At 44.9% G+C, this 23,307-nt stretch overlaps 1 protein-coding gene across 1 annotated transcript in view; it reads right to left on the minus strand.

Moving 5' to 3' along the window:
• LOC149364425 (uncharacterized) overlaps window positions 1-23,307 on the minus strand; it is a 32,621-nt gene that overhangs the window by 5,584 nt on the left and 3,730 nt on the right. The window contains exons 2-12 of the mRNA XM_089568695.1: window positions 20,272-20,342; window positions 13,472-13,534; window positions 13,109-13,241; window positions 10,387-10,448; window positions 8,317-8,394; window positions 6,621-6,705; window positions 6,467-6,528; window positions 2,674-2,748; window positions 2,519-2,582; window positions 962-1,014; window positions 497-559 (exon numbers count right to left, since the gene is read on the minus strand). Coding sequence (XP_089424821.1) covers window positions 497-559; window positions 962-1,014; window positions 2,519-2,582; window positions 2,674-2,748; window positions 6,467-6,528; window positions 6,621-6,705; window positions 8,317-8,394; window positions 10,387-10,448; window positions 13,109-13,241; window positions 13,472-13,534; window positions 20,272-20,342 — 809 coding nt within the window. The remainder of the gene's footprint in view (window positions 1-496; window positions 560-961; window positions 1,015-2,518; window positions 2,583-2,673; window positions 2,749-6,466; window positions 6,529-6,620; window positions 6,706-8,316; window positions 8,395-10,386; window positions 10,449-13,108; window positions 13,242-13,471; window positions 13,535-20,271; window positions 20,343-23,307) is intronic.

The raw sequence follows: 23,307 nt of genomic DNA on the forward strand, positions 1-23,307 counted from the left end.
CGTCAAAATACGCCGCCACTTCTCGGTTGCACAACCGCGTTTCCTTTAATCCAAGCCGCCGTGCCTCCGAACTAGGGCAGACTGCAGCTTCTCTCAACGATGCAGCGGGCACAAGCTCGCGTGCACACGAACTAATCCGGCCTCCTGTCGCCAACTGCATGAGTTGCGCGTTGGGCACGTCGAACACAACAACTATACTATACTATACTATACTATACTATACTATACTATACTATACTATACTATACTATACTATACTATACTATACTATACTATACTATACTACACTATACTACACTACAATGTACTACACTGTAATATAATATACTACGCTATATAATACTATACTATATCACTAAACTGCGCCACACAATAAAAAATACGAAATCTAGGGTGACAACAATCTGTCTAAATGGGGTAAGGAAATCATTATCACGATACCAAACGAGCTGTCGATAACGATAAATACTCAATCGATTTCCATGATCAAACTTACCGCACACAGCGTGCCGTTCTGTATAGCTTTGTGATGACATGCACACTTTTTGGCAACTTTGACCTAGAAGAACATAACGCGTGAACGAAATTATTTCCAAACTTTATGCAAGCAATTACGAGGTAATCACTTCAAAGAATTATATCAGACAAAACAAAGGGTAAACAATCAAACTTTTGTCTACGTGTTGGGATACCACTCATATGTCAATAAGAATTAGTATAATTTTATTGCTTTCATATAGAAAATTGAAAAAATGCTAGTTGAAGTGAAGTTCATCAGTGCAGTGCCCTTTGTTTCATCGTGGCTGGAATTGAAGTAAAGTATACATAGGGCTCAGAAATGATAGAGAGAGCAACACCCCCACTAAAGAAATCAAATTTATGCTAATAAACTTTAAAAAAAAATATTCCGGCAAGTTCTGGACGCAGTGTTGAAGCGCGTATATTCAGTAGGATGCCTTACCGGATGCCTGTTCCAGTCATGATGAGGCTTCACTGCGCATGCGCTTTCCTCATCTGTTGGAAAAGCAGGCGACAAGGTTTAAAAACTCAAAGAAAGTTACCAAGCCATTTTAGTTGTGCCACTCATGCCAGATAGTTTCAGATAGCTTCGTTTAGACACTACACATATTCATACTCTTAATGCTATTGTACATCATTATATGACAGGTTAGATCTATTGTAGGATAAGAGCGTCTCGACTGATCCCCACACACTGCTGTCCTACAGGAACAGTGGTCTGCTATTCCGAGCAAGTTAACTATCGTTTTCATTCCTCTGCATTTCATGGCCCGCCAGTCTATTTTTCTGATTCATTTCCGCTGGGACACCTCTAAATTTAGTTCGTTTTGTAATTGATGCCGCTCTCTTTCCATCACTTCACGTTTCGCCCCGCCGCGGTGGCACAGTGGTTATGGCGCTCGTCTGCTGACCCGAAAGACGCGGGTTCGATCCCGGCCGCGGCGGTCGAATTTCGATAGAGGTGAAATTCTAGAGGCCCGTGTGCTGTGCAATGTCAGTGCACGTTAAAGAACCCCAGGTGGTCGAAATTTCCGGAGACCTTCACTACGGCTTCTCTCATAGCCTGAGTTGTTTTGGGACGTTAAACCCCAATAAACCAAACTAAACCAACGTCACATTTCCTCAATCATCTTCCTTTGAGTATCTTACTCCATTCTCCTTAACTCGACTTCAGGCAACTGGCAAAATGGCAGGATAACACAGCAAACAGCCAATTTTCCTTAGCAAGATCTGATTTTGTCTGCTGCTCTACCTGCAATGTGGTTCACTTCGCCCCTAACTCCATTGCACGAAAACAGTACGCCCGCTTGGTATTACAGTCTGCACGCTCAGTATTTCGTCCGCGAAGCAGTTACCCTTTCTAGTGCATTTCCTCAGCCTTACTAGTGGGAAAGGTGGCGTCAAGGCACTTCATCCATCCAGGGAGAGGAGGTTAGGAAGTGTAGGCTTCGAGTTTGCTTCGGCCAGAATTGGGCGAAACATGTTAATTTAAATGCAACAATACGAATTTTATCGAAGCAAATCGCAATTAAATGCTTTGCTAGTTTCTATACGAGCCTAATACCAAACATTCGCCTGGGTTCAATTTGCGTAAGGATTGACCAATTCTCTACGAAAACAGTTTCATCTGCATAGAGGTGAGAACGTCGCGGCTACGATGGCTAAGTGTAGCCGCCATATTAAGCCACAGCTATAATTTCATGCCGGAATCAATGTTTTCGGTACAAAACTAGCCTAGTGAAATACGAAGCCACCCTTTCGCGGCGTTCCCGCGATAAATGACGTGCTCGTTAAGAAACTTGCATAAACGATGCCGCTTTATACCTCGCTTATTCTCAATTTCAAGTAACCTTAAGGAACTCTATGCCCCGAGACGAATTCTGCCAACTATACATTAAAGACAATCTGCAACGGCGAGTACTGTAGTTGCATCAGTCAGTCCTCGAGCTTTCAGGTTTGCTGCGTTGAAATGATAAAACGTTGTTCGGATTGTACTTACGAATCTCCGAGCAAACGCCCTGTTGGCATATTCCAACCACGTCTCTGTACCATCTCTTGCGAACCTGGAAAAGTAGGCATGTATAACTGAGCATATCTTTCCTGAGGACAGCCGGCATTTACAACAGAATTTACTTCGCACAGCTGATAACTTACCCGGCACATCAGTCCATCAGGGCGTAGCCTTTCTGGTCCATTTGGGCACTTATACGTGCACCTGTCCACCAGCTTCTGCAAAAACAGAAGCGAAGAATATTGGCTATGAATAACACTTGGCCCCTGATTTCTCGCACAATTTTGAATATAACTTTGATTGGTTTTTATGTCAGTTTTTTTTTCGCTTGGGGAGAACTATCAAAGTGTTTATAGTTATCAGTTATCCAAAAATCAGTTAACTCAGACACTCCTTCACGAAACCAGAGCTTTCAATATGCATGTGTTGTATTGGAAGCGGGACAAAATAGACTCGCAACGGATTAGATCAGGCGAAATGTCACCACCTGAAGGAAAGCCTCAACTTTGAGGTAAAGAAGAGATGGACTGGTGCCTGCCTTAGGTACATTATAGTCTGCAGGTTGGGAAGTGCGGTATCCTTCCACGTGCAAGACTGCGAATTCAACAGCCTATCATAGCGTTTCATCACGCGTGACACAGCGCTCCGAGTGGCCCCCGCGCGAACCTAGCCTATTGTTAAAATAGCTAATCAATGAGTCAGCTAGAACTTTGTAAATTCCTCGCGGCAAATTGATTCAACAATTTAACAAGCTGTGCCGCATGTGTCTCTCTCTTTTGTATTACTCGACGTGAAAACGAAAAAAAAAGGAAAGAATTTTTCCCCAGTGAAGATTAAGACTAACCGCGGACAATATTCTAAGTGCTCAAAATTATGCTCGGTATTGAAAAAAAAACGCAATTGTTTCAATGAAACGAGTCCAGAAATTTCTGTTCAACAGAAATGGTAACTACTGCTGGCAAATCTTCCTATGACAAAATTGTCAGCCCAGCATCTCTACTACACAATAGGAAAAAAATTTCACTCATTATAAATCCCTTTTAATAAAGTATGCTAGTAGTTAGAGACGTAGTAAGCAAGTCAAACTCGTTCATCACGAATAACCGTAACATTCGTGCGTGCGCCCTTCACTATACGAGCGAGACCTTGCCCTTTCGTATTCTATTAGCGAAGGCAGGATTCTGGAAATTCTTGCCATTACCCAATGTAAAGAACGAGATCACGGTCTCAGATCAGTTGAGCAGCGAAAATCCATGTAGAAAAAACGCGATCTTGAAATCAGACTTCCTGGAGCGCCGTAACGTGCTCATGCACGTTAAGAAAATTATAAAAGCACAGCACGGCAGCCAGTCCATGCTTACCATGTGATCTGATTGCTCATTCAGCTTGCCGCGCTGATTAATCACGAGAGCAGTGGTTCAAGCGTGCTTGCCCTTTTTTCATTTTTTGCGCAAGGCCTTTATTTCCTGAGGTGTTCGCTGCACTGACTGCTGTTGTCCGCTGGAAACGTTTGGTCTAAACGAGCGGTGATTCCGTTCAGAACTAGTCGAGTGTTCATTTTCTTACGGCCGAGTTATATGAGTACCAGCAGGCGTTTCTTTTCATTCGCTGCCAACGTTGAGATTGAGCTAATGACTGCGCTAGTAACTAAATCTAACAGGCACCTTATCTAATTTTGTTTAATACTATAGTGATTGTTCGGCCCGTTTATCTTGTGAGAAATACTTGTTATTACAGAATGCTACCACTCGATGAGTAATAATAATAACTCTGGCAAGGTAGCCACATATTCCGGGATGTTCATATCAAAGGACGTTCTAAGGGATATACTTGTTTCATGTCATCAAGTAAACATTCTCTTCGGTAACATGAGAAAGGCAATGCTATAGTGATGTTTTGATAAGCCGTAGCAATATTTAGGGAGGCTTAACGTAGTAGTAGTAGTAGAAAACTTTTATTTAGATCTTTTAAGAGATTCGCGGAGTCGAAGCCTCCGTCGTCTTTCGTGGCGCCGGCGACTTGAGGCTTCTCTGCAGCAAGGTTGGGCCCCTAGTCCAGGGCTCCACTGAGTCGCGCTGCATCAGTAGCGTGCCGCACTAAGGCCCTTTGGGCCGCGAGCTCGCTGCTGGTGAGCCGGCTCTCCCATTGCTCCGCACTCGGGAATTCGTGTTGGTGGAATGCTTTATTTCGTTCGCACTCCCATGTGATGTGGTATAGTGTGGGTGTGTCGCCGCACCAGGGGCAGTTTGCTCTGTATTGTGTTGGTGACATCTTGTTATAGATGTACAAGTTGGGGAAGGAGTTTGTTTGTAGCCTACGCCAGCCGACTGCTTCCTCCCTCGTGAGGGCTTTGTGTGGTGGTGGGTGCTTGAATCTAGTCCCTCTGTATAGTTGTAATGTCTCTGTGTATCCCCCCTCGCATGCTAGTAGCTGAAGCTCCAGAACATCTGACATGCCTGCTCGGTATGTAAGCCCTCGAGCTAGGCTGTCTGCTGTTTCGTTCCCCGCTACGCCTGCGTGGCCTGGGACCCAGATTATGTGTTGTATGGGTGTCTTCTCAGCAGAGGCTGCTGCCCCACTGATTATCCTGAGGGCCATGCCGCTAATTCTGCCCTTCGTATAGTTTTTACACGTGTCTTTCTAGTCTGTTAAGATGTTTAGGGATCGGCCTTTCCTATAGCCTTCTGCTACCGCCAGCGCGACGGCAATTTCCTCGGCCTCCGTTATGCCCACGACCTCCACTGAGGCGCATGTGGCCATGTCTCCTGTGCTATTAACTACCACCGTAGCGGCTAAGCGCTTCCCTGCATGTACGTACATGGAGGCGTCCGTATAGACTGTGTTCTCTGATCGGCCTAGCCTCCTTTCTATCTGCTCGGCCCTTGCTTTTCGTCTGTCCTCGTGTAGGTTAGGATCCATGTTTTTAGGCAGGGGTCCTACATTAAAGGTCTTTCTAAGGTCGTCCGGTACGTCCGCGTATCTGTCTATGGATCCGCACGTGTTCCGACCCAACCTTCTCAGGAGCGCCCTTCTCGTAGAGGAGCCTCTGAGTCTGATGAGTTGTGCCCCCAATTGAGCCTCGGCAAGCTCATCGAAAGTATTGCTGATTCCGAGTTGGAGTAGCTTCTCGTTTGATGCGTTTCTGGGCAGGTGTAGAGCAATCTTGTATGCCTTCCTGAGAATACAGTCGGCTTGCTCTCGCTCCGCCTTTGTTGTTGCGTGGTAGGGCAAGGAGTACATAACTCTGCTAACGATTAGGCGTAAATCTCACCAACTGTCGAATGTCTAACGTTCCAGTAGCCACCACATTTTGTCCTTACACTGTGTAGACTCCTGCAACATGAACGGTGTACTTAAAGGGCAGTGCTCAGCGAAGCACACAGGCGCACGGCTGCTACCGGGTCACTTAAAAGTGGCACTTCGGGATTCCCAGGCTGCTTTCTAAAACTGCACGATATAAATGCGGATATGCACTCCTGGGGTACACCCCTAGCCTTTGCCGTGCGCCTCTAACTCCTCACCTCGAGAGTTTCGGAGGCATCCCCCCTCTACACTGGCGAATTTTTTTGCATCATTTTTTTCTTCCTCCTACATTTTTACCTGCCCTTTCTGGGTGGGTTTGTTATCAGTACCGGCAAATTCCTCCCTTTCACAAAGGTTTAATCGACAGCATTAGAAGCCTCATAGAGGGGGGTCACAGATCTCCAGGACCAGAAGTGACGTAAGCGGATTGCAAGTCGCAACTGCACGTTTCATTGTTGCTCCATAGAGCTCGTGTCGCCCGCTCTAGACACCTTTGGGGAACCATCTAACCGCCAGCTATATGACCCGAAAAAATGTTTCGTGTCATCTGCTAAAGAACTGTCACTCAAGAAACAAGAGATGAATCGGAAACGACCTTTCCCGATAATTAGATAAATAGTACGAGCATCTCACCCCATAGTGCTGGTAGCGGTCACTGTCGTGGCATGTTCCTTTCTCAGGGTACTCGTAGACACCTGCAAGTGTAATTTTTTTACCATCTTGTCCGCTTGAAGCCAAGAAATGAAAACAAGTACCCAGAGAAGAGGCCAACGCATGGGCAAATCACCTGAAATCCGGCATATCCCGTGGGAACATGACCCTGTGAGTGTGACGATTGGCTCTCCTGATGGGACGCCCGAATACCACTCCAGCTGCAAAAATGCAAATAGATGCACGCTATGAATAAGAAACAAAACGTTCTACTAGAATTTAGCTCCTTAGTTTGATCGTGGCTTGCAGCTCTGCGGGAAGAATGAATTCTCATCAAGCCCGCATACGTTGTTAAAAGGGTAAAATTCGACTGCAGAGTGAGGTACAATAACGCCATTGTCCCGTCTTCGATCTCCCTGTTTACAGGTTCCCTGTCGCTGCGTCGTCCAATCTGTCAGCCTATACAATATTACTCCTGCTTTTCCCCCTCTAAACGGTCCCATTTCCAGCAATTCACCGCCTGTGTCTTGACCACTCCCCCGTAGGGAGTATGCGCCATCTTTATTTGAGGCCAACCAACCGACAATGTCTCGCGAGTATTCATCCTCACATATGCGAGTCTGTTGTAAGATATTCACGTGTATTAATACCATGCGCTAATAGATAAAGTTCTTCGCGCTCAAAAGAACATACGCGCGTAAGCGCTCTACTCAACCAGTTCTCTCACTTGCGGCGTTGTATATCAGTTTTCTTGGCTGCTTGGCCCGCGTGTTGCCTTCTGTAATCGTCTCTTCTCATGACCATTTTTTGTACTGCCAAACCCTTGCCATGGACGCCTCTCTTTCTTTAGAGCTATAGAGCGACAAGCCGATAGGAAGAGCGGCAGGCCGCGCGGTGCGATCTGAGCATAATAAATGGTTTGGTTTGGTTTGATTTGGAGGGTTTAACGTCCCAAAGCGACTCAGGCTATGAGGGACGCCGTAGTGAAGGGCTCCGGAAATTTCGACCACCTGGGGTTCCTTAACGTGCACTGACATCGCACAGTACACGGGCCTCTAGAATTTCGTCTCCATCGAAATTTGACCGCCGCGGCCGGGATCGAACCAGCGTCTTTCGGGTCAGCAGCGAGCTTAGCTGCTCCTGTTACCAGGATCATTTCCGGACGACCAGTATGAACAAGTAATTGCTGTTTTGCACATATTTTGCTGGACGTTCATAATTACAAGGAAAGCATGGACACAGGAGCACCCTATTTCTAACAGAGCAACACAGCGCACTGTAGGCTATGGGCTGTTATTTTCAGCTGCTGTCGTTTTCCTGCAATTTCAGCTTGTATCCCACTATAGCTAGCCTAACGTGAACTGCCGGTCAATCGTTGAAGACGGCTTGGCAAGCTGAAACAATCGCTTTCGACTTCCCCCATAAATACATAACATATTTTTTGGAAGACGCCGGAAGTGGTTGTTTACGTTTAGCTTGCCAAGCGAGCTTCATCGACAGGTTCCTGGCTCAACCAAGTTGGCGGCCATTTGGGAAATCTCGCTTGGCAAGGTGGAGGTAAACAATCTCTCTCGGCCTCTTCCAAAAAGCATGGCACTTAGTAAAAACGGCGAGGCTAGCCGTAACGGTTCCGGTCTTCTGCAGGACTCATGAACGCTAGTAACGCTTACGCTGTTTACTTAGAAAGTCAATAAAGAGGTACTGAGTCCATAATTGGTCCAATTGCGTTTAATATAATGGCTTCGGATGCCACTGCAACAACGAATTGGGCTATATTTTTCATTGGTAATATCAAACGAACAGGGAATATTTTTATTTCATGTCTTACTTACAGCGCATACTCGTTGGTCATTGATATCCTTATTTTGACGCCCGTAGCAGTAGTACTCGCAACCAGCCGCAACTCGTATCTGAAATTTTGAACCGAAAAAAAGGCAGCCATGCTTACTGAAAGGACAGAGTGTGCAAATATTCGGCACAACAACTGGCAAGATTAACCAGAACCCCGTCAATGCAAAATACAAGCCTGATTTAATAGCAGTATGTAAGTGGATGCTAACCCCCTTTGCATTTTGTACATATGACACAATATGCAGTAAGAGAAAACTTGTTGCGTGGGTGCTTTGGCTACTGCATTGGTTTTGTTTTGTTTGATTTGGCTAATGGAGTTTAACATCCCAAAGAGACTCAGGCTATGAGGGACGCCGTAGTGAAGGCAGCCGGGTAATTTCTACCACCTGTGGTTCTTTAAAGTGCACTGACATCGCACAGTATACGGGCTCTAGCATTTCGTCTCTGTCGAAATGCGACCGCCGCGACAGGGATCGAAGACGCGTCTGCTACTGTATAGTTTTTCACGACTACCGCGTGGAGATAACGGGCATATATTCCGTAGCCTTCACGTGAATTTCGCCTTAGCCTGCAGCTGATACCTGCGCTTAGGAAGTTCGGCTTACTGCAGGAAAAAAAGAAAGACTGCCGAAGATTTTTTTTTATTATAAATTTCTGAACTCGCCCTCCAAATCAACGGGCACTCAGTCTTGCACGGCTCTCACAAATTTCTGTTAACTTCACTCCTCTGTTGGGCATCAAAAACACAGGATAATCGCACGCCCAGCACGTTTCAAGGAAGGCACGGAGAGTGGGGAAGTCTAACCGACAAATCTTCTAAGTCTAACCGACAAACACTCGCCGACTGGTAGAATCTACCATTATTTCCTACTTAATTATTTTCTGCTCCTCTTTCCGTACACATACTCATATTGGACTTTACTGATCGAGAACGCGGCTAAAATAGGATGATCTTGCATCTGTAGATTCCTCTCTGACATTACGTAACACTGCAGCAAGCCACAAAAACTTCCTTCAGATACATATGCGAAACGCACAGAACTCGTCTCACGGGTGGTTGCTATCGCGGAACGAAAGAGTAAACGTGGTTATGGACTAGCTTTCAGTAAATTGCGCTGCCCACTTCGCTTCTGCTTCAATCATATCTGCACGCCTGACCTTCAGGTAGCTGCTTATGGTGCAAAGCCGCCAAAGCCTGTTTGCCTACTTCCTTGGCTACAGTACGAGCATGCGTCTGAGCTACTTTCTCAAAAAGTCTGTCCGTCACTTCAAACGAATGTTAACTGGAACATCTCTGCTATTCTCCTCTCCTAAGCGTTCCCGCCAGGTAACCGTGGGTCGCACTATGAAAGATTCCTTTGCTACTAGTCCTTGCACCAGTCACAAAAACATGGCCGCCAGCGCGTCATGCTACGTATGGCGTCCCAGTGCTCGCGTTGGTCACACCCGGCACCCTAGGCGCATCGCTGGCATCTTTTTTCGATGTGCTCCCGGAATCGACCCTCTCGGTATTGCCATGCGATATATACCGGGCGTGGCACACTTTGAACAGCCTCATAATTACATTCATTGCGTTAATGGCGCGTCACCAAAGTATTCCGGGTTTCAGCGAAAAGACTTCCGGGTACACGTTTATATCAACTACTTCGCCGTTCCTTTTCTCAGAGCAAAACTCACGAATAAAAAAGAATACAAGCTGTGGGGTTGCAGTAAACACGTGAAATCGTAGGAACCGCAACTTTGACAACATTACACCACTTTGTCCGTTTAACCAGTGCCCCCTGGTCACATTTTTTTTTTTATATATAGAGCCCATAGCGGGATCGTAGTCATCGCGTCTGGTATTGCTCGAGGTCACGCAGCTTTTTAAACTCAGCGTTTCAAGTATCGATTTAGTATAGACTAGGTGTGCCTTGGTTATAAGAGGTCTTATAAAAGAACGTGTTATACGAGAACGCGTGTTGCATGCAAAATGAAGACTATTTCATATTAGCTCCATTAAAAGGAGTTGTATACTTCTGAGCGCGAAAATAACGATCATGCCAGCTCACCCCCGGTGCAACCTCTAAGTCCGGAGCAACGCAGGGAGGCCGAGGGTAAGTCTTGAGGCGCCCTGAAAGAGACCATTATAAAGCCTAAAACTCTACATCACGCTGTCTGTGGAACGTAAAACTCGAGCTAGCTTATCGCATAGCGATGGTATCTGTTACCGAATTATTGTTTATCGCGTGCTCTTTTTAATCGTAAACTGTTGCTACGCACAAACAGTTGCGTACATTGCGCAGCTGTTAGCTGACCCGTCCTCAAATTCTCACGACGCTGCACTGACCTTTGAGACATAATATACGTACTTTCATAGTTTACGAAGGCCTGAAAGACTTACCGTTACATTACCTGCATCTCCAGTACCGTTTTGGCAGCTGTTAATACTTCTAGGTAACGCTAGGTGGTGGCAACATTAAGGAAGCAGCAAATCTATCAAGCGCCATGTTTGAAACAGCCCAAACGAAAGTACTTATAAAGCGCGCCGTAATTTTTGTCTTCCTTTTTCTATGACCACGTTCGTCGCGATTCGCCATTTATACAATATCTCATGCAGTGACCGGGTATAATTAAACCATTATCAAGAATTCCAACAAGAGCTAGCTCCATCTTAATAGGTCATTGTTACCTCGTCTGCTACCGCTGCTTCCGGTTCCGGCTTCCCTCTCCCCTGCCCCATTGTTTCATCACAGTAGCTGGTTTTATGTCGCTAGTTCTACTAATTTATTCGAGCTGCAACATCACTAATTGTACTGCATCATCGCAAGACCAACGTGACGTCGACTCTGCTCTGCTTCGTGAGGTGTTCACAGGAAATACACTCCGTTTTATAGAAGGGAGTGCGGTAGAGAACACTTTACTCCCTTGTTGCTCCTTTCTGGCTAGGGTGTAGGACGTTATGCTCTGCAAGCACGACACTAGGCGTGTTGAGACCCGCGGTGCGCGTAGTGGTATGTATAGGTCGTTTGCAAGCCCCCTGGCAACCTTTACACGCTGTGAAGAAGATACATGTACCGTTTCTTCAATTGTGTAGGTATGGTAGTACATCGCAGTGTAGCAGCAGACGAATATATAATGAGTGATGCGTTAAACTTGTCTAAACGCGCCTGAAACCGGTTACAGCATATATCTGCTACAGCCAGCCTACGCCGGAATTTTCACCATGACAGCGTACGTTTACATTTTTTAATCGTCTCTTTTTTTCCTGCGCGCACTTCGTGCACATGCTTATCACGCGCAGATCTTGCGACGCCGCAGTGGAATCAGCGACATCGCAGTACATATTAATCAGTGAATAAATGATGCTAGCATGTACGGTGTACGTGACAGCTATAACAAAGGCGAGCAGTGGAAGAAAATTGAAACCGAAAGTACCTAGCAGACGATTTTCCCATGATTCTTTGCGCTTCTTCCGAAATGGAACCTCGCCCATTAAAGGGACGCTGAGGACATCTCTATAAAATTTCTGTTCTTAGTAAAAAAAAAATCTGCGGTTGTTCCTGCTTATGCTGACGTTCTTCCGGCAGCAAAACACGCATTTATGGCTGAGATCATTCTATTTTTAAAATTTTCCTGGACTAGATTCAAACTTGTGACGTCAAGGCTAAAAGGCACTCCGCAGTCGACCGTTTGGAAGTGGATGGAGGTGAGGCATAGGTTGAGTAATCTGCACGCAATTAACTGTCTTTTCGCAGCGCAGTTTACATGCGTAAACGGCCGCTGGTGGCGATTCTGACTTTGTCTGGCTGATAAAACCTCCGTTTTCAGTGACAGTTGCCCGTTTCTCACTTATAACGTGGAAATCTATCCATGCAGATCAACTTGAGTTCCTGTTGATTAGCCCTTTAAGAAATAGACGAATTAACCTCTTCACCTTATGCATGATGAAATATTCAATACATTATTGCGGCCATTAAAGTAACAGTAATACTGCGCAAAAACTTATTATTGGGACACGACACCAGGTGACTTAAAGACAATGAAAAATAAGAACGGCTTGTAAAGCCGAACAAAAAAAATAGCTTCACAGTCGCATATGTCGCAACGCTCTTCTCAGTCTAAAGACCATATTGTGCCCCAAAGATGCTACATAACAGACTGTATATAGTAATATAAGGTTTAATGATCGTTCCGAAGTGACGCATTTGCTACGAGAGACTCCGTAAAGGAGGGCTCCGGATTCGTTACGGTCACTATTAGCTGCAATAGAAGCGATAACTCGGTTTTTTTTTTCTTTCGTGATGCCATTTATATCGTAGAGTTGAATTTCTTCCTTAGCTTATGTCACTGCGTCTTCTCACACACTTCTGCAGAAAAAACAGTCGTCGGGTGAGAAGGAACTGCCAATTATTTGGCTTCAGATGCGCGCTGGAAACTGGTTTTAATTGATGGCCTAACATCCTCGCGACACTGCCGATATTAGCATGGCTTCGGGTCGACCCCATGAGTGTTTGCGAGCCTTAGAGAAGACAGCAGAAAGATGAGAAATGAGCACAAGCCCTAAGTTGGCAAAGTAGAATCGAGTGCCGTGAGGCTACGCTGCTACGGATGAACCTGTAGCCGCCACAGGTACCCATGAATATCCCATTAACAACCAGAACAATATTCACGATGCTGTGGCGGTCTTCTTATGTTACATAGGGTTCAAAGCGTCTCATCCGTGCTTAGTAACTCGCAGTTCGTTTATAATTCTACGTTGCGGGAAAAAGCGGCTATGGAACAACACCTCACATGCAAGTTGAGGGTCCCTTAGGTCCACTTCCATGGTCGCGTTGAAGTCGGAAGTGTAGCACTTCGCGCCAATGCCGCAGAGTCCGAGTGTAACGTTTGCCGTGTTGTCATCTGGCGTCCTACTGGTGTTATACTGCGAAGAAAGAGAAGAATGCGACCTACGAAAAGATTCAGGATGGAGAACTGGTTCCAAATCAAGGGGCGCGTGCAGACAAATGAGAACATTGCAGACAAGCGGCGTCACAGAAGATGACCGCGATGTTGCTTTGAATTTTTTTAGGAGTTAACTTTAGTAGCAAAGGTTAATTAGTCACTCTGAACGCAAATTATGAAGTGAATTGTAGAGATGCATTTTTACCATACCACGCAGTAATTATAGCCCGAGACTCCGTTGCCATCTTTGCAGATGCAGCTGGTATAAGCGTCCTGCAAAAAACCAAACAACAGTACTCATTAATTGTCAGCAAAACTCAAGTGCCAGTAACAATGCGGCAAACAGTGTTTCTCCTGTATTTACTGCCTGTTAATATTCAATGTCAAGACTGCTTGCTGCGTGTAACGAAGCCAACAAACGAGCCAAACTCTCCAGTTAATATTCGCGTCCTAAGTCAAGCAGGGCAATGCAAAAGGTTTGTCTCTTTACAGCAACAGATTTCTGTTCCTTCTAAACCTCCTGCTTTGCATGCAGTTAGTGGTTCACGACGTGTAATTCTACAATACATTTGACAGCGCCTGGGCGGAAAGCTAGATCCACGTATGGTTGCATACAATTCTGGATGTTATCCTTCGTACCTCGCTTGCAAAAGTAAGCAACCTAACTAGTCGTGCAGAAAAATAGATCAGAACTTCGATAAATAGAAAGTTTGCAAGCTTAAGTGATGCCATTTCAGTGAGCAGCCAGCGAAAGAGCCATGCTCAGTTGAAGAAAGCATTCCCAGCCGCAGCACATTTTGAATTAAGAAAATTGCCTTACCACTGTCGGCGTGCAATTGCTCCCGTAATTTCTGGTTATGTTGTCGCCATCAGCAATTCCAGAAAAATGCTCCCGAATACACGTGCTGTTGTCCTGCGAGCGGTACCCAATGAGTGTTGGTCCTTTAATCACATCATTAAACACTCCTTGTATTCAGAACGCTAAGTTTGTTTCAAGCTGCACATAATTTGGGACATCAACTGTGCCATTATAGAGTACAAAAAATGTGTTCTTCACAAGAAGACACGTCATGTCATGTGACCTCAGGCTTATCATGCGCTACGTCATTGTCCTCCGATCTTTAGAGCACATTTACTGTTTTACAGAGTACTCACGTCTCAAATAGGAGCAGTCGCGTCGAAACCAATTAAGACACATAATCTGCCCAGTATTTAGTTTCGTCCGCCTTATTTTGACTATTTAGACAAGCGGAAGTCTCAGTGCCACGTGCCATATAATGTGAAAGAAATGTGTTTTTCGCGCAAATTACGCGTTAATTTGCACCCTGAACACGCAGCGCTGACAGACGAGTAACGAAGGAGAGACGACACAAACAGGGCCTCCCTCGTCTGTCAGCGCTGCATGTTCAAAATGTCAAACCAACTTGCCCAGCAACACACCCTGCTCAAGTTAATTTGCACACAACCACAGCAGTACTTGACAGTTCAGTATCCCTCCGTCAAATATGCACGTTTTACTACCCGCCCCGGCTCCTCAAATACCGTAGTTTCCGGTATGCAGCACGCACATGGTGTACACTGCTCGATTTCGGCTGAAAAAAAAATTAATTTTTTTTTTGCCTACACTGTTCGCACCGGGTCTATATTTTCAGGGGCCAAGTGTTCAATGCGAAAATAAAATTGTATGTGCATTTAGTATGACCTAGGTAGTAGGAGCCAATATAATGACTCGTTAGTACAACAGAAAAAAAAAAACACTCGTGATTTTGTTCGGTATCTTCGCGGTGAATGCGACAGGAGGCTAGGTTTAGAGAAGCGATTGGTGATTACATGACAAGAAAACGCACAGCGGAGCGCAAGAATCACGGCGAAAGTGCCGAAAAAACTCCGTGATATAGAATCTCGCAGAGCGTTTCATGTCACGTTCACCGATATTGGAAAATATATATATATTGTACGAAACTATACATAGTCTATAAAGCGCGAAATTTCATTCTTTAAGGAATGTATATCCCGCGGCCTACGTACCGAAAATTACGGTATCCTCTTCTCAGACATCATCTAGGATTCTCCGCTAGGCTCGCAGTGCTGAAATACGCCTACAGTCAACGAAAGGTCAAAAATCGGCCCCGTTGTCTTTTTAGCTCGCTTCGCGCATACGGTGGGACAGCGATCCTTTTGTCGTTCACGAAGGCGTTGACTTTTCCAGCAGGGGAAGCTTTCCACTCATTTTTCTCATCTGACAACTTTATTTTTTCTTTCGCCGTGGTTCATACTCTTGCAACGAACGCTCGTCTAGTTCGTCCCGTTTTAAAGCAACAGCAAAGACTGATCGACGCACTCAACAATTCGTAAAGCGCAAAATTCGTGCTTTCACACGTCGACCTCACGAGATGGTCACGTGATGAATCCGTGCAATGCTCCCTCTTGTCAACGATCGATTTATTTCGTTCATCGATTCCCAGGTGTAAAATCAACACTGTGTGCTATTTAGAGCGGCATAGTTAGTCTACGGTTCGGGATTAAGTCCTACGTCGCGCGGTCTTTAACCTGCAATGAGATTTCACCACACGGTCGCTTTTCCATTTCTCTTCTATTGTAAAGAGGCCGCCGCTGCAACTTGTGCTAAATATGCTAAACTTGAAGTCATAAGTGCAAAGCCGCAGCTATTACGACATCGCAAAGGGCACTCGAGCAGTTCGCTTAGTTAGTAACACCCCAAAGGTTGCAACTCTTCTCTCTCTCTTCTCTCTCTTCTACTCGTACAACTCTTCTACTCGTACAATGTCAATCTATACAAACGTGCGCTGCTCCATGAGGAGCCGCTAGAATCACTTTGAGTTTTTCCCGGTATTTAGGAGTGTCGCATCGTTGAAATACAGATTATTCATTTAAAGTAGCTGTTTTGTCATTATACCGGGTTCTTCGCCTAAGACGTTACACAATTTTTTTTAAATGCGTTTTTTGATTTAAAAGAGCGCTTTTTCAGCATAACATTTTCAGCGGTGCAGTGCATCAGAATGCAGCTAAGACGTGTTAACTAGGAGGCTGGTTAACTAATATCGAAGAGTTAACTTTCCAACTATTACTCTTAGGCTCCTTAATTATTACGAGGAGTGTAGCCCACTGTAGGTAATATCCATATCAGTTTTTAGAATTCGCGGTTGCCCTCGGCGCTGGGCCCAACAAATTTCGGTTACATCGCGCCAAAATACACGTGCTTTCGGGAAGCTTGCCGGCAAAGCAACCTCTCCTGTGTAACTCGTTGAAATAGCGAATTTCTTCGGCCACAGCGCAAGGCCAATCGCGTTTTCGAAATTTTATAAACTGACATAAATATTAATTACTGTGGGCTACACGTCTCTCAATAACTAAAGAGCCTAACAGGGATATAGTTAAAAAGTTAACTGTTCAAATTAGTTAACCAGCCTGCTAGCTAGCACATTTTAGCTGTATTCTGATGTACTGCACAGCTTACAATGCTATGCCATAGAAAGCACTCCTATAACTCAAAAAGTCTCTTTTCAAAAATTGTATAAAGTTTTAGGTGAAACACCCTGTACAGCGCAAGAACTTTACGCCTCAAACGTTGCGCTGCAATGAAAGAACTGAAGCTGGAAATCAGATTTAAGGCATGAACCTAGTTGTAAGTTGCTTCATAAAGCCCTGCTATTGCTTCCCTAACACACGGACAAAATCCTAGTGCCATTTTCAAGCAGGCAGCTTATGTACATAGCAGCAAGTGAATTAAAAAGAGCGTCTAACTTCGTTCATACACCACTAAACTACAAGCTGCGGGTGCTATGTAATCCCCACGACAACAATTTGTGTATTTTATGCTCTTTAAGTGCCGTGCGAAAAATAAGGCACTCAAACACGCCTCGTGGGTCATGTACAACCAAGGCTTCTAAATATTCGGAGTGTCTGATTGCGTGCATGAGCTCCAGGCGAGATAAGACCACATGAGCGGTTGAGTGTAGGACGCAACAAAAGCTCATTTTTATCTGATGTGTGACGTGGCGCGCAGTTGTCTTGCGCGTGTCTTTTTCATTTCATTAGTGTTATTTTATTTGTGGAGCGTGGTTGTCTTCCTTCAGTGAATGTTTTTCCTCATCTATTAGTTGTGTGATTGTATTTCTGCTATTATGTGTACTTTCGGCCAAATGAGCAGAAGTTATTGAGTTCCCCCCCCCCCCCCCCCTGCAAGAATGCCCTCGGGCGCTGCAGGTATCTGTAATAAATAAATAAATAAAATATGACCTCGCTGCATCTATCCAGTTTAAAGGCTCCCTATTATTTTCTGAGGTTATGCCGGAGAAACAAAACTTGAGGACAAAATGGTTTGGTTTGGTTTATGGGATTTAATGTCCCAAAGCGATTCAGGCTATGAGGGACGCCGTAGTGAAGGGCTCCGAAATTTCGACCACCAGGGGTTCTTGGGCACTGAATCTTGCACAAAACAAAACCACATCCTTTCTGGATGCACTATGGAGAACCCGTTAACAGGAGCCGTCACGCCAGTCAACAAATGACAGCTACTGGTTATGACAGCTACGTATAGATGTAATCAAAAAACTCTTATTTGCACGGCTTGCAGACATCATTCTAAAAATAGCAGACTTATAAAGGAAGAGTGCCTCCTAATACTCGAATATAATCACTTCGTCATCAAAGTTTGCAGTAACTCTGTCAGTTCCTGTTTGTTTCTTTGGCTTAACTACCCGTAAAACCGCAGACTAACCCGTACTGTACTTGTAGGGCAGTTGCATAGGCATTCATACCGTCCAAATTAACAATCACAGGAGTTTTATCTCAGAATTAATTAACCAAAATCCGCCTAAAAACAACATTAAAGTTTCCCTCCAAGAATTAGCCATTTTCCGCTTCAACGAATCAGTAACAGTTGCTATGGACAACTTTGTTTATGACAACAATGCATGGTCGTGGCTTCCATTTCAGTAATGGATGGGAGCATTGCCAACAAACAAGGAGAGAAGTGATTATTCGTAAGGCGCGCCTTGCTGTCAACGCCATTGTTCCCCTCAGCGTTCTCTGTTTTCCGTTGCTCGGAAAACATAATAAATGTCCGAGGTCAGTCGCCATCGCAGATCCGTTCGTGGAGATTGTTTCTGGGCATGAGGTTTTCAATTTTGTTTTGTTGTCTTGCCTTTCTCTTTTTCGACTTTTGCCGCCCTAGCGTGCCCGTATTCCGTGCTTCCGTAGAAAACTTTGCGCTGACTGCACTATGCATGAACCTGTACCCCTAATTCTCACTAGCCTTTCCTCAAAACCTACATAAACGCCACAGTCCTAGTCGCATGTACATCTCCGTCTCTAACAAGACTTTTATTACTTTTTTTTTCTTCAAGACTAACGCTGCTCAAAACTCTTCTTCGCTCAAAGCAAGACAATGGAATGCTGTGAGGTACTCAAGTTATGTAACCAATATGGTTTTGGTACACATTTATAGCGTCGTCACCAAGATATTCTCGTTAATCTGCACTCTGAGAAAACAACCAAACATCTCATTGGTCTTTCATATCAAGAAAAATGAGCCATTTTTTCCTCATCCTTGAGATCAGCCACTCTCTTCAGCCACACTGCTCCTGTGGCACCTGTCTCCAGATCTCCTTCCCTTGTGCAAAAACTATAAACTTCTTTCTGTATGATAACTGTCTTTTCTCACATGCCCTGGCTGTCTTAGTCTACCAAACACCATTGTCTGTTTCGCATTTAATCAGATAGTTTTTTTTCAATGCCTTCACTTCGGGAACAGCGTAAACTCGACCAGGCAAGGTATTGGCCGAGGCATATTGTGCGTGGAAGAGTTATTTTTACCTTACTTCTATTTGCTTATATTTAGTATGCGCTTTATTACCACTGCCAAAATACTATTCCACATATGGCATTTTCTGGCTTTTGTTAGGGTAATATGGCACAATACTTTTAATGACACCTCTGTGAGGGTAACAGAGTGGATTCCAAGAGAAGCCAAGCGTAAGAGGTGGTGGCAGAAAGTTAGGTGGGCGGATGAGACTAAGAAGTTTGTCGGGATTACGGTGACCGCAGCTGGCAAAGAACAGGGCTAATTGGAGAGACATGGGAGAGGCCTTTGCCCTGCAGTGGGCGTAGCCAGGCTGATGATGATGATTATGACCTCTGTGAGCTCTTCATTCTCGCAAGTTACATTTTACATTGATACAGAGCTGAAGAAGTTCGCGTGTTCGAAGGCGTTCGTCCTCCTATCTCTAAGCGTATTCTTTCAACGATCCAAGCCTTTGCGCGTGAAAATTAGAGCCAACCGCGGACTTTCCAAGCCTACGCTAAATCAGGATTTGACGCACAGGAAAGTAAACCCGCAAATCGCTCATAACGCTGAACACATATGATTGACTCGCCGCGTTGGCTGTGTTGCGACTGCGCCCTGCTTCGTGGCGCATGTGTGTGAGTCCGGTCCCTGCTGTGGCAGCCTAAGTTTCGATGGAGGCGAAATGCAATACCGTCTGCGTGCTGTGCGATGGCTTTGAGCGCGAAAACAAACCTAAACGAAACTAACGAGAAGCCGTGCCCAGCTTTCATAGCTCAGGATGTCTCTTTGGAACGTTAAATCCTATAAATCAGGTACATTCTAATGAGTGATGCGTTCATGTGGTGATGGTAAGGCTTTGTTTGCGATAATAATAATAATAATAATAATAATAATAATAATAATAATAATAATAATAATAATAATAATAATAATAATAATAATAATAACAATAATAATAATAATAATAATAATAATAATAATAACTGGCGAACGGACATAATTCACAGAAGAATCGAAGCTTGCTACTTTAGAGGCATACCACGTATTTAGCTAAAGTTAATATAAACAATAAAAATACTGAACAGACATGAAATAAGATTAGATGTCGAATGCGTTCACCTACTCGTCGAGCTCAGCATAGCAACAGGAGCCGGAGTAGTACAAGTGGAAGCAAGAACAATAATTTTTAAACTGAACTCACCAAGGACGTAATTTTTGTCGGATATTGTCCGCATGGCACATGCACGTAGGTTGCCACACCCACCGCAAACACTGCACAGGAGAACAAAGTGCATTGTTACATTTTCGTCTCGAAGATGAGTCAGAGCGAAAAACTGACCCTAGGGCCTCACAGTGAAGCACTAGTATCCACCGGGAAGATACAGGGAGAGCTAATAAAGCACTGTCCTCTATTGCAGACACTTACTGAACGCTAATAGAGCTGTCCGCCTCATCCGCTTTTCCAGATGAACCTGCCGTGCTACGGAGATCACCTTAAGCCTTCGTTGTGTGCTTGAATGCAGAAAGCATAAGGATGCAGTTGAGTCCGTTGAGAAGGTAATCCAGGGCCGCAGCTTGTTGGATTCCGCTCCTGTGAAAAGTGATAAATAATGGTATTTATTTTTTATTTATTTACACTGTACCCTGCAGAGCCAAGCCATTACAGCAGAGTAATGGGCTTCACAACGCAATAGATAATGTCAGGGTATACAATTCCAAGAAACAAAACAATAAAAGTGCAAACATGCCGCAAGGGCAAAAACAATGAAAACAAAAACCAGAACAGCGGAATTACGTCTCATACGAACATGTCGCCAAAATAACAAAGGAAGCAAAAATACTTAAAGTGCTTTCCCATCTCCGTAATGAACGCAGAGACGCCAAATAACGAAGAAGTGAGGGTCTTTATTTAAAAAAGTATATGACAGGTCGCCAAATGAATTGGTTCTCTTGAGGTAATTGTTTTCAAGCCAGAAACCACGAAAGCAATGTTTGGCACGGTGCCAGCGCCCACATCGAGGGCGACCTCGATTCCTTTGGTTCGATCAAATGCAACTCCTTGTTTTCCTCGAAAAATCAAACAAGTTCTGCACTTGTCCTTCTACGCATTTTGCCCTTGATACAGCTCGCTCATCATCATCATCGTCCCGAAATGCAGCACTTGACTCTCCGTCCCGAAGCCTCTGCCACTGAACTTCATATGCTTGCAGTGCTATAACAAGCGCATGAGCAGTTGGCAATACCGATGCTGTAGGGATATACGCAATTGCTGTAGAAACACAATCACCAGCCTCAGCGCACCGAAAAGTGTCGTTTTTATCCTTGTCGTGATCGATGAAAGCATTATTTCAGTTAATTGCAGCGTTTTGAGCTGGCTGGCAGACATCGGCACGGAGCCATAAATATGGCAAGTTTATGGTCTCTTACAGAGCCGATGTCTCTGATGCGGTACGCCTCTGAGCCCTGTGTCTCAGGCCGATAGGCAGAGGCATGTACCGTATCCCTGACCACTTAGTTCCGTCATAACAGCTTTCGAGGATACAAAGCACTGGCGTAGAGCGGTAATGCGCCTTGTCCGATCTAACTGCTCTACGTGATTATTTTAGGCTTAAGCGCATAACCAGAAACAGGGTGAAGTTTCTGATTACGACGGGGCGCTGTCCCCAGTAACATGCTCCAAGGGTAAGGCTGTTGTCTCTGCGGTGGGTGTGATGGAGACGGCACGAAGCAGTGCTTCACTCATAGTGAGTAAATCGAGCGCGAACATATCGCAACGAATATGTTACTATAGAATTAACTTTCCTTACCAGTGGTAGCATGAGGCAAAACGGCTTTCACGCTTGTCGCGGTAGTACTCAGCACAGGCTTATAGTGATTAAGGATTTAGCTGCTAGCTTAGCCAATAAGGCATTTCTGTGTTTCAACTCTTGTACAGGGATCTTCTTCCCAAAGAAGCTGTAAAGACTCGAACTATGACAGGAAGATATCGGATGCATTTTATGGTTGGTAACGGTCATTCTGTCGTTTTAACGGTTTAGAGTCAAGCCGGAATTTCAAATCCTTACTTTTACTGTTCTGCTCGTCCCTTGAAGTTCAATATGATGGTCATGCCTATCAGCCTCGTGTGCGTAAGGTTCCAACCGTAGTTCCTCAATGCGACGTAACGCTGGGACTTATTTAATCCTCTTATTTACGCCTCATAATTAGCGAACGTTCCTGCCCAGTGCGCTGCTGTGCTTCATTGTGTGTTAGGATAACAAAGCCGACTCTAGGGGGGGAGGAGGAAACGCATCCAGAGGCGGCAGATTGTCAGCTAAGAAAAGGATGAAAGATGTTGTCCTGGCTGGAGCAGGACTAAGGTAACTGGAGAACAATGTAAGAGGTCATTGACCTGCAGCAGGCGTAATCCGTATGCTGATCGCAATGGTGAGCGCGCAAGGTGTTTTCTAAGCAAGGCCAACGCTATTGTTACCTTTTTTGGAGGATCCGTAACAACGGCTGCATGCATTGGCTACATGGGTAAGCCCGCTGACCGGTCCCTTTCCCAAATCGCGGACGCTAAAGAGAGCAGCGGTGACCTACATGTCTTGTATTTTGTGAACTTTTAAAAGTGGTCACGGAAACAATGACTCCGAGCACCACTGTCGTTTTAGGGTCGATGCGAATGCGCGCGAGAGCAAAAGTCATTGAACGCCGCGATCATGCTCGTCTCTGGCGGCTGCTTCGGCGTTGCCTACAGGCTCACATATCCGCCTTCGCATAAAATAAATCGTGCTTCATCGCTGTTGTTGACATCCTTGCTCAATAGACGAAAGGTCAACGGTGTCTTTTTGATTTTGTGTTCGCGTGAGTTGATGACTGCAAGGAGACCTCGTTATTCTTGACGGATCAAAAATAGAATTCAGCAGGAAAGAAACACTGCACGCCAAAACTACTTTCAAACTCGGAAGTTTCGCGAAGTTAACGACACTTACTTAAGCTGTGCTGTGTGGCAAGGCCGAATTAAAACGGAGCAAATTGCGATTCAGTATTACGTGTCATACAGTGTCGATCAGGCGACGAAGTAGAGTGCGTCTAAGGAGCCATCAGTTAAAAAGCAAGTAAATAACAGCTATTCTGCACGGGGGATTAGTTAAGAGAGGTCCCAGAGAAGAGCTCGTATGATTGTTTAAGAAAAGAGAAGAATCATCCCTAGCGGGTGGAAATGACAATAGCAATGTTAAGCAGTCATCGCTCA

The sequence above is a fragment of the Amblyomma mixtum genome, chromosome 2 (genome assembly GCF_055824585.1).
Source record: "Amblyomma mixtum isolate Tamu chromosome 2, ASM5582458v1, whole genome shotgun sequence".
Lineage (NCBI taxonomy): Eukaryota > Metazoa > Arthropoda > Arachnida > Ixodida > Ixodidae > Amblyomma > Amblyomma mixtum.